The sequence below is a fragment of the Rhinichthys klamathensis genome, unplaced genomic scaffold (genome assembly GCF_029890125.1).
Source record: "Rhinichthys klamathensis goyatoka isolate OS25496 unplaced genomic scaffold, OSU_Roscu_1.1 h1tg000032l_1, whole genome shotgun sequence".
Classification (NCBI taxonomy): Eukaryota; Metazoa; Chordata; class Actinopteri; order Cypriniformes; family Leuciscidae; genus Rhinichthys; species Rhinichthys klamathensis.
The window spans coordinates 3,295,352-3,307,799 of NW_026606581.1; the positions used below are offsets into that span (position 1 = coordinate 3,295,352).

At 36.8% G+C, this 12,448-nt stretch overlaps 1 protein-coding gene across 3 annotated transcripts in view; it reads left to right on the forward strand.

The window, feature by feature from the left end:
• dnmt3ab (DNA (cytosine-5-)-methyltransferase 3 alpha b) overlaps positions 1 to 12,448 on the forward strand; it is a 54,802-nt gene that overhangs the window by 2,388 nt on the left and 39,966 nt on the right. For all 3 annotated transcript variants that reach the window (XM_056245600.1, XM_056245601.1, XM_056245602.1), the window contains exons 3-4: positions 4,051 to 4,155; positions 10,047 to 10,389. In XM_056245600.1, coding sequence (XP_056101575.1) covers positions 4,051 to 4,155; positions 10,047 to 10,389 — 448 coding nt within the window. The remainder of the gene's footprint in view (positions 1 to 4,050; positions 4,156 to 10,046; positions 10,390 to 12,448) is intronic.

The following is a 12,448-nucleotide window of genomic DNA, read 5'->3' on the forward strand; positions in this document are numbered from 1 at the left end:
CCTAATTAATATTCATGATAATGTTTTATATTAATTAGGTGGCATAAAATTACGTTCAATGCATGTTGGAATAACCGTTTTACAAGATTCTGACTCAGTAATTACAAGATGTAAACTTCTGACAAGTGCTGTCAAATCGATTAATCTTGTAAATATATATATATATATATTAGATGCCGGCACTACTTCTGACTTGTACCACCTGACCGCTAAGCAGTCATTTTATAATATTTCTGTTTATTCATTCATATAATTGATTATTGTTAGTCTTAATAGCAAGAATAATCTAAAATGAATTAAATACATACATTACAGTTTAATTCAGCTAGAACAGAGTTAAATAACTATCTAATGTCACAATAAATAAATAAAAAGATTATTAATAAAGCATTTGCATAACGACTTTTACTTCTTGTTTTATCTAGTGTTGCTATCCACCTTATTGTTCAGGTTAGAGAGAGCGCAGCCATTTGTAATTTTAATATGTCTGGCTTCCGGTGTCATTCGCTTCCAGTTATTTATTAGCTTTTATTATTTTTATGTATTGTTTTAATTATAAACACGCTGGTTTGTAGCGCAAACAGTTCTACAGTTTACTGCAGTTCGATATTTTCTCGTTATTTCCCAATAGCGGCAAATGAATCGGAAGTCTCGGACATTCACAGAAAAAAAAACCTTACTTCCGTGTTATATAAACTCATAATTTCGAGGATGTGAACTGCTCAGTCCAGTCATATAGTAATTATGGTACTATAACATTCGGCCATTATTCACAATGGAACAAGGCAAAGTTGCACATTTTTGAAAGTTGAGGTGACATGTCCTCATTTATAATGGTTTCAACTCCTCTGTTGATGAAGTCACAGGTAAAACCCCCATGGAGAAATTACAAAATGTGGAATGTGCCACCTTATACAAGATGGATTACTTTTAAAAACATTTGATTTTCTAAAGAAAGCAGAATCATCACATTATTTCTCATTTTATGTTTCACGTCAAAATTAAAGGGATAGTTCACTCAAAAATGAAAACTTGTATAAGTTATCTATGGAACATTCTATTTTGAAGAATGCTGGCAAACAAAGAGTTTTGGGTTCCAATTGACTTCCATTGTATGAATAAAAGAACCACTGAGACATTTCTCAAAATATCTTCTTTTATGATCCACAGAATAATATTTTTTGGTGAACTATCCCTTTAACTCTCTCCTCAAATCCATCAATATCATACAGAATATTTCATTCAATATATCATTATAATTTGACATGATTCATTTCCACCGCAGGGCCATCAGGTGACAGTGTAGAGGCTTCGGTGAACATAATTAGTAAACATGAGTGAATTGTTATGAGTGATAGTGTCTGCTCTGTGTTTAGTGACGTGGGTGTTGGTTTGTGTAGGAGAGGCTGGCGTATGCTGACTTACAGGGGATTTCATTCTTCCCCGCCCCGGCACCCATGGACCCGTGCTACGCTCATAGTCCTGTTGCTTGGCAACAGCTCTTGCCTTAAATAACCGGCTGCCGACAGAAATAGAGCAAAGATGTAGACAGTGTTACTGAGTTCACACAAGGCAATGTCGATTTCTGTGCACACCCTTTGTTTTTGTTTGTTTAAACCTTTTGTTTGTTTATTTGTATATAGTAATGAGAAGGTTGTGTGAGGCTAGCAGGATTTGTTAGTCATAAATGTGGGAAGCCATTCACAGGAAAACCAGAATGCTAAAAGAGCACTAATCTCCAGAACTATGATTTTAAATGAATAGACCTAAATGTATTTATTTTTTTACAAAAAAACCTAATATATAAATGTGTGTATATACTATATATGTGTACAATTAAATTGATATATAAAATATCAGTTTCTTATAGTGCTGTCAAATCGATTAATCACGATTAATCGCATCTATCATAAAAGTTTGGATATATTTGTGTGTATGTATATATATATATATATATATATATATATATATAAACACACATATTATATACTGTATATTCACAAACTTTTTGTTAGATGTGATTAATCGCGATTAATCAATTTGACGGCACTAATATATAAATATATATATATATATATATATTTCATGTAGAAACTGTTATTTTATATTTGAATTGTACATATATAGGCATCTTTGATTAATGCTTATCTTGAAGCTCGAGATGCCATTCGTACTCTGCTTATTTAGCTTCATATCGGCTTCATTCTAGAGGTGTAACAATATATCGTGCCACAATATATCGCAATACAAAAATGCAACAATATGTATCGTGGATAGTGACAATATGTATCGTGGATAGTTCCCCCCCCCAAAAGAATTTACTGTGTGAGAAAAAAATTCAAGTTTTCCGAGTTTTAGTGTCAGTACTACATTAAACTACAATATATAATGTTGAATATAATGTATAATAAAGCAATGGGGGGATATTTGTGGGTCCTGATAATACCAAATGTCTTATGTTACCTGACCAGTAAAAAGTGTCCAACATTATTTGAAATATATCTAGTCAGTGAAAAAGTGCAAGAATATTCGTCTAAAATAATTCTGTATTTTCAGCTTCAGAATCATGAATATTTTTATTCTGGTGTCACCATTGTCCTTGGGTTAAAAGCACAGAGTCCATGCCTATTCATTTAAACCCACAATGTAATATCAAAGTTAGCATTTTATTCAACAGTACATTTTTTGTTAACCTTTTATCATATGTCTCTGAGTATCGCAATAATATCATATCGTGAGTTCAGTATCGTGATATGTATCGAATCGTGACATGAGGGTATCGTTACACCCCTATTATGCACTAATGATAAGAAATTCCAGTGGTGAGTCCCGCCATCTTTCGGCCATGCTGGACTTCTCAGTAGTCATGGCAGACTGGGACAGCATCCTCATTAGCATTCTGATTCAGAGCCGGTGGTTTCATTCAGTCCAGCCCTGAAGCTGCAGCTACATTAGGATCATCTTTTCTCTCCCGTTCACCCTAGGGTGCTTGGCTGGATGAAGAGTAGCTATTGTTGAGGAGGGAAGACACGGTTGTGTTAAACAAAGAGAAAGTGAATAAGGGGAGTGAATGAACCACTGAATGTCTTTGTAACTGTGTCAAGAGAGAGCTCAGAGAGTTCGCAATCTCTTCACAGCTGTATCACCCCTCACTTTATCTCAGCTAAAAAGAAGATGCCATTCAAAAGCTGGCTTTTCTCATTTTCTAAATAACCTTGTTGTGAACGCAAAATGTAGTATGACATTTAAAAATCTCATTCATTCAAGTGTTGGTGTGGGGCTGGCATATTTTGGTGTGTAAAGGTTAAGATTACAAACTGTAAAATTTAAGAATGAACTGATATTATAATTGTGGTCGATGTGGAACTATTTTCATGTTATGGATGATAACCGATACATGGACAATAATAAACTCAAGTTTCTAAATACATTTAAAATAAATAACTAAATATATTGCTAATATCAGTTGTTTTAAAATTTAGGCATTACAACATAATTTACAGTATAAAAAAATGGATATTCATTTTGAGATATATTAGATTACAGTTAACAGTGTTATTGAATTATTTGTGTTTTAAAGATTAAATTTAAGTGAGTGTTACATGAATGCGAAGGTAATCTAAATGTAAAAATTGAGAAATGAGAATGAATGTGTAAATATCCAATAATTACCGTTACTGATAAATAAAAAATATTGTGTATATTGTGTATCTCTAGTAAAAAAAAACAAAAACAAAAAAACAGTGGAATTTAAATAGCTTGTAGTTATAACTGTATTCTGAAAAGGTCTGGAATGAAACAGACTTTTTTTTATTAAATTAAAATATTTTTTTTGTTTTTATCTATTGATCTTTTTCCAATCACTTAAAATGGACATTTATCAGCCACTTAATCAGTCTGAACAATATATCTGCCAATGACGAGTCTCAAATCCACATTATAATCCAAGTGCCTAGTCACACATAATTTAATGCAGAGAGCTCGATTTTGATCCAGTAAAGGGTCTGGTTGAACAGTAATGGTTAATGCTGTGTGTTTCTATCTGTTTAGAATGAGAGCTCTAGAATGGACACCATGATTATTGACGAGATGCCTTCACTCTGCGCTCCTGTCCGCAAGGTTGGACGGCCTGGCCGTAAGCGCAAGCACCTCCCCGTGAGTATCCTAGAGACTGAGCTCTCAACACTCAACCAAACCACAAAACACCCAACATCCCCTGGGATTCGGTTTATTTTCGTTTATCCACCAGGCGCTAGTCTTGGCAGTGGTTGGGAACGGGTAAACAGGCAAATATGTGGTTGCTGGTATTGACACGGGGGCACCAGATAAATTGTTTGAAATTGATCAAACGACTTAGATTGAAGAAGAGACCCGAGGCAAATCTAGTGATCAAATCATCGCTCTTCCCTTGGGCATTACAACCACATAGCAATGCACTAAAAACATTTTAGTCATGATTTTTCCGTTTGAGACAAATTTCTGTGATCATAAATGATTTATTTTGTCAGAGGGCAAAAGTTTTTGATCGCCTTAGTGTGACATGTTCACCGACTGTAAATGAATGGTCTTTGCGATGACTCTTAGCCTCCAGTGTCAGTAAATTTAGGTTGCGCTTCTGGAGTGACAGCTCTTACTTCTCACGTGCGATGAAACAATAAGACTGATGAATTTTAACATAAAACTAATCCATATGAATTGAGCCTTTTTGTCCAAATTTTCAGATGAGACATGATCGCTTTATATGATGAACAGATTGAATTTTGGCTTTTATTCACATATAAACATTGATCAGTGAACATAAACAAGCTCTACCAATCGCAAGAACAAACCCCATTGGTTCTTGTAGAAGCTCAAACGTGCTGCGTAACACGAGAATGAACATCATTGGTTGAGTTTCCATTTACAATAACTGATGTGTGCATTTAGAAATGTTGATGAAACTTCAAACTCATCAACGCCACTTTGTTCATTCTTAAAGTGAACTTTTTGCCTGTATGGTGATTCACTGTTTTGGACTGGGGTTGAGTTCTGAACTTGTGCGACTAGCTGAATCGTGGCTAGATGTCAGTTTACAATTTATCTTACAATCTCGCATAAAACTCTGTTCACTTCTGACAATCTGACTCATCTGTCTCCTTGATCTTGAGAATGCGGGTACAGAAAGACGCTCCCGCTGCTTTTCGTACAGTGTGCGACTGGCTTTGTCAGCGCTGAATTGTGACTGGATGTATTGTCTCGGCTACAATTTATCATACAGTCTGACATGAAACGCTGTGCACGTCGCAAAAAAATAAAATGCATACAGTGTATTGCGGACCTAAATGTTTGTGCTCTTGCTTGTTTTGCACCTTCCTCACAAACCACTCAGGGCTATTGTTAGGGAAGGAACCAATTGGGAAATGTTGTCCCGGTTCCTGGTACCTCACCAAGGTCCTCTACAGTTTAGCCTATTCATTGGGTCTTAGGGGGGAGTCATAAAACCTTTGTCCCGGACATTGTGAAATTTGGGGATTGAATACCGGGAGTAAGTCAGTTCTTTTTTTATGTCCAGTCCCTAGGTAAACGTCCAACCCCCCCAGTATTCCTGTTTTTGAAAATAATCCGTGCTCTTGCATAATTAATCTAGTGAGGGCATGTCAGGGCATGTGGATGTTCGGTTGCCCTACATCCTCTCCTGCTTTCCCCTGAGGACTTTCTGATTGTATTATCCTCCTATCACGTTCCTTCAACAGATAATTGCGGTCCTGCAAGGAGAGCGATGTCTTACTCTGTGAAATGTAAGCCATGTGAAGACAGATAGAATAATGTTTGAGTCATCTCTCATAGAAGTGCTCAGTGCTGATGTGTGGAACTGTTTTAGCGCTCTATGTTTGACTACCTTGCTGAAATGCCTTGGAGTTGTGAAGCCGCCTGAGGAAGATGAGGCTCTAAGTGACATATCAGGAGAGTGATGACCGGAACTTTTTTAATCTAAGAATATAGCATTGTTTTCCACAGTGCTAATTTTAGACACGGAGGTCTGACTTGCAAAGCAACCCCCCTATGCTACCCCATCTGTGTTTCCAAAATCCTGTGCAGCAGATACACATGAGGGGGATTTGTTTCTAGGTCACATAAGGAAGGTGCTAATATCAAAGGCATACCACATTGTTTTGATCACTGGACTGCGGCCAGCGCCATTGTTTCACAATTTTCCGGGCATTTTTGTATTCAATAGGACTTAAGGTCTAAATTTTGTTATGTACACAGTAACACAGTGCACAGTAAGTTTCCCATGCAAAACGTGCCACTGCGATGCTTGGTGAGGTAGGTGGTTGCCAAGACTTTGCTATGTGGGTTCTAGGGTTTTCTGAGTGGTTGCTAGGGTGTTGCTATGGCCTTCTTAAAGGGACAGTTCACCCAAAAATGAAAGTTCTGTCATCATTTATTCACCCTCAAGTTGTTCCAAACTCGCACATCTGACTTTCTTCTGTGGAACATAAAAGAAGATATGCGTGTCCATATGGGGTTCATTAGACATCATCTCGGTAGAAAGAAAATTCGCAATGCCCAATTTACCAAAAATGCCCCTTATAAATCAGTTCTTTTTAATGAGTCAGTAAAAAAGACTCACAAAACAGCCATTTGTAATTTATGACAGATTTGAATGAAATGAACCCCGAATCCAAACTGTGATGTATACTTTAGGTTTTAGAGACTTACCTATCAGTCTGTACTGACTGGTTGTTCATATTACAATGTGTAATTAAAGATACATATTCACAACATATTTTTGCTGTGTTTGGGTAATAATAGTATTCTAAAAATATATCACCAAAAATATATTGTTGAATCGTATGTAAGTGAAATCATATGTTTTGACATTTTGAAACCATAATATGCTCATCATTTTATTATATATATATATATATGTTTTCCCATTCAGTTATGATTTCTAGAGTGCAATCATCAAATTTCTGCACATTTACAATAAATAACAATTCATGAGAAGAAATTATATCTGGTTCCTGAAATATAAACATCATGAAAAATTATTCTTTTGAGACAGATCTTTTCGATGAATCAGTTTATCTTCACAAATCAGTTTCTCATTGACTTTTTTGTTTGTTTTGGTCTGTAGCCCTGCTTTCTATCCCAAGAGCCTCTTAATGATATTTTGGTCTCTAGAATGTTTCGGGTCCCTCCCTTAATGTCTATGGAATTTTTCCCCCATTTCCTTCAGGCAAGAATCATAAGTCCACAAATTAGTCCATAGATCACTTAAAATAATATTAAAATAACACAAAAAATAATATACCGTTCCTCAACAAGCCGCAAGATTTGAGGTATTATTCATGTCTGTTGTATTTAATTCTCATTTAAATCTAACTGCAATAGTCATAATGATGCTAATGGACTTTTTTGGTAAATAAACTTCGGGGGTCTTAAAAAAAGTTTTTCTCACAGCGCCAACCGACACCCCTCAGACGAACGGATAACATTCTTCCCATACCACCTCCCCTCTGTAATGTCAAATGAAAAATGAAGCAAACGGAAATAATATACTGTAAGAAAGTAGAAACTCCGAATCCGGCATTTGTGGGCGGCACGCCGCTGTAACGCTGTAACGCTGTAACGCTGTTTTCCAAAGGCACCCAAAGTCTTGCTACGACAAGTTAGAACATCAGAGGTATGATGTTGAACAACTTGACTGTTTTTAAACCTTCTGTCATCATTCACATGACACAAGACAGTGACACAATCACTCCTGATTGAGAACGAACACAAGATCCAACAATCCAGCTGCTGCTTCTGGAGATTGTGTCTTTCCTTTCACTAGAGTAGAGTAACGGTTGTGTTGTGTCAGATCACTGTTCGATCTCTCTTTCATGAGAATGGCTTTGACGTCCTAGGCAGTGAGGCGAAGCGGCAGCTGTTCCACTAAAGAGAAATGCCACTGTCAGATTGGCGGTTCAGCTCTCCAAGGGCTCCCAGTCTGTTTGTCTCTAGTATCGCCAGCCTCTTGTGTCAGTCTGGCTTTCCGCGGACATGCTAAGCAGGTGGTTGAATCCAATAAATTATGTATGTCGAGGTTGTAGATTAATAGCTTGCTGTACAGTATATAGACATTCAGCACAGGGCCTTTGTGTATTTAAGGTTACTTGACAGCATTTTCATCCATCCATACACTATCGTTCTAAAGCTTGGGGTCAGTAAGGTTTAAAAAATGATATTTAGCAAGGACGCATTAAATGGATCAAAAGAGACAGCAAAAACATTTATAATGTACAAAAGATTTCTATTATAAATAAATGCTGTTCTTTTGAAGTTTTGAAGTTTCGAAGAATCCTAAAAAGACGTATCACGGTTTCCACAAACATATTATAAGCAGCACAACTGTTTTTAACATTGATAATAATAAGAAATGTTTCTTGAGCACCAATTAGAATGATTTTCGAAGGATCACGTGACACTGAAGACTGGAGTAATGGCTAAGCCATCACAGGAATAAATTACATTTCAAAAATATATTACAATTAAAAAAAGTTATTTTAATTTCACAATATTACAGTTTTTACTGGATTTTTGATAAAATAAGTGGAGCCTTGGTGATCATTAGAGAATTCTTTCAAAAACATAAAAAAAAAACCTTTGAACAGTGGTGTATATGAGAAATGTGTATGGGATGTGCACAAAATGACACGGTAATGTCACTGACACAAAACAGAAAAATTTGTTAATAATGGAGTTTTTTCAAATAACAAAAGCTTTTTTCTGTCAAATACAAAGCAGAAATATTTACGAATGTGCTGGTCATACTTTTCAATGCAATTACAGTAAATGAGGATTGAAGCTTCAAAGTTTCAAAATGGCATCATGAAAATGGTTCAAATGAATTCTGTGCTTTATTCCAAGCTTTATGTGAGGAACACACCACATTTAGGTCGTTACTCACTTAAAATCTGTCCCTCCAGTGAGCTTTAACTGTTGTGACCAGATCATTGAGTCAGTGAGAATCAAATGAGTCTGATTGTGAGTGAACCATCAGCGTTATTGTTCATTTAAAATAAAACTATAAAAAATTGTAACTTTATTCATGAATCAGACATAATTTCTTCTCATGAAGACACAAAGCAAATACATCTGTGGACTTGAAATTTGTCAACTTTTATGATAATTGTGTTGTTTATGAAGCTTTAAATCTCTGCTCTCCCATGCTGGAGTAATGGTAGGAGTAGTTTGTTATTGTGCTATTTTGTGTTTCTTTGTAGACAGATGCATAGAAACATTGTACTCCCATTACACTTAATGTGTAGGAAGAGAGCTTCCGTGTCTTTGTTTCAGATTAGATTAGATGGTTCAGATAGATAGTTTAGATGTCAAGGCAAGGACATCGGAAATGGCCTCATATAGAGCAGATGAAAGATGGAGCCTAGACTGCAAATGAAAGATTTGACTGCAAATTGGGTCTTACTCTTTAATTAGAATTATGTGATTCATAACCATTTTAAAGTATTTTATTTTATTTTGGGCCTTTTTGCCTTTATTTACATGATAGCACAGGATTGACTAGGAAGTAAGTGAGATGGGAATGGGACAGAGACATGACCCAGGTCAGATTCAAACCTGGGTCCCCATGAGCCAACAGCTCTTATATGATAATGTCATGTGCACAACCCGCTGCTACATGACAGTAACATGAATCAGCTAAAAAAAAACACTTAGTTTCGTTACTCAAGTCACACGTTTAGAATGAGTCAAATTCATTACTATTTGCTTAATATGCCACAGTGGTTGCTGAAGAGCATCTGACTATTTGACTTTGAGTTTATATTTATTTATTTTCCCCTTCTGGTACATACATAATATATTAATAATATAGTAATAATATAGTTGTATATATCATGAAAAGAGGATTGTTTTTGGTAAATTTGGTTTGTTGTGTGCTAGAGGGCAAATATAATTAAAATATTGAATCTATTGTGCCATAGGGAGCTGCTTATTGGAGCTTCTGATTAATTATAGGCTAGCAATGCATGACAGTCTTATGTAATTTTGTGCTGCAGGTGGAGTGTTCACACGGGCCAGTGAATCAGCGGGTGGGCGGGACTAAGCAGCACAAAGGGGTGGAGCTCCAGTCGTCTTTGCAGTCTCAGAATGGAGATGTTGAGAGGCATGAGAACAAATCGTGTGAAGGTCGCCACCCCACGCTGGACAAGAATGCTGCGGAAAACGGGCTCCCACGCCAATCGGGCTGTCGGGCTGAGTCCTCCTCTGATTCAAGCCTGAGCCCATCCCTGGAGAACGGATTTGTCGCCAGCCAGGACTCGGAGAAGTACGAAGAGGAGACACTGCCAACTCTGCCTCGCAAGAAACGAGGGAGACGGAAACTGGAGCGGCCCACTAAATGTGAGTTATGCTCAACCTTCCTTAGCATCATGTTTCACAGCTGTCTGCATACTGAGCCATTTGTGGGCCCAAGGCCAAGAACTTGTCATCATAATTATAAAAAAAAATATTTAGTCACAAAACAAGTAGGATTGTAAAATGGTTTTGGAGGCTTTGCAGCTACCATTGACTTGATGGACAAATAATTATTGTTAAATGAGTGCATTAATATGAAAATCAGGGTAATTACGCTCCCAAAAATGTAATTTGCAAACAAAAGACATCAGCCTCCCACACTGTGTGTACAGAAGCAATTTGGCAAGATTCTCTCTCCAGCAGCGTTTCTTATAGGATTTTGTTTTCCCAATGAGGGCACCAACTACCCCTGTCAAATATCCATTTTTTTCCAGCATATTTAGGGCATATTTAGTGCGAGAACCCTCTGTGAATTTCTGTTTATTTTGTTTGAATTTGTTTTTTTAATACCATTTATCACCACAAAACTGTTCTGAATGTTTATCTTTACACTTTACACTTTTAGTCACATGAGCAACCAGTCAGTAATCACACCAATTTAAGTTTCACTATATTCGTATGGTTTTATTTTATTTATTGAACTGCTGTTTTAATATCAAAACATAAGCAGTACAGAACAGTCAGAACATCTAGAACTTCACTCACCCCTGTAACTTTGAAAACATTTTTATACAGTAAATTAACAAATACATAAGCAAGTGTTATTCTATTTGTAGAATAGAAACCCTTGTTATTAGTGACACCAGTGGCCATTAAGTGAACTGCAGCAAGCAACTTATTGCTCATGCAAGGTCTTGATATACTTATGGCAAAATTATTTTTCATTCTTTGCTTAGAAGTAAAAAGAAGTTTGAAATACATTTGTAGAGATACTGTTAGTTAACAACATTCAGACGCCATCCACGCTTCTAAAAGGGCGACTGATTGATGAATAGGGAAAAATGACTTGACTACTAGTTGTCTATATATTATTGCACAGCATTTTTTTTTTCCATTTTCATCACATATTACAATTCACAAGCTCACAGCTTGGCTAAAATATGTATTTTTTGCCATGGCACTGCAGGTTCATCAGTGGTGGTGCAGCGATACTCCTAAATATCTTTGTGCTCCAGTGTGATGGCGATGCCAATTATCAGACCTCTCTCTCTCTCTCTTTCCATACTTTGGGGTCAGGCATTGACCTTGATGAGAGCAGTAAGTGAAGGCTGGGTAGACAGTGCCGTCTGCGTCCTGGCAGCCTGCCTTGATTGTGTGTAGTGCACAGAGAGACAGCAGGTCTGTGTTGTGGCCACTCTCTCAGTGGGGGCCATCCCAGGTGAATGGCACAATGCCCAGGGCACTTACACACTGATCCATCATTGGTCTCCCTTAACCCACTTTATGATGAGAGACGCCAACTTGTTGGCCTATGTAAAATGCTATAAAGTCTAGAGACTCCATTTATAATACTTTGGAAATCCAGTAAAGCAAATAATCAAAGTATGTTGTTTGTTAGCACTGCTAACAGTGTTATAAAGGTGCATTTACACTGACTGAATCAGTATGTTAAAGGTTTTTCGGCCACACATGACACACTTAATATGGACTTGCGGACTCATGGCCAGTCCCGTAGGTGTCCGAATTGTCATTTCACACTATTTTCCAACTGTTAATGTGGCATTTGGAGTATTGGAGAAGTGTTCTGGCTATGTTAAAGGTGCTTTCTCTGCCCATCTAGGATCTTCGCACCATAGTGTGGTCAATCTTTGACCAAAATACCAAGATTTTTAGAAAGAGAGAAACCTTTGGTAAAGACTGCTACCAAATGGGATAAAGAAAGTATTTCGTGTTTGCAGGGATGTTTTGACTGTGCTGTTTGGGAAACTTTTGAATCTTCAGATTAAGAGACAGAGTCAGTAATAAGAGTTGTCAATGCGAAAATGAGAGTTTCTTTGACGAGGAACTAAAATAGACATTTCAACTGTAATATACCCAAATGGACCTGAAGTGAATCAGTCAGGAGCCAGTGAATCAGAATTGAAACAAATTGAGAAATTGGCAT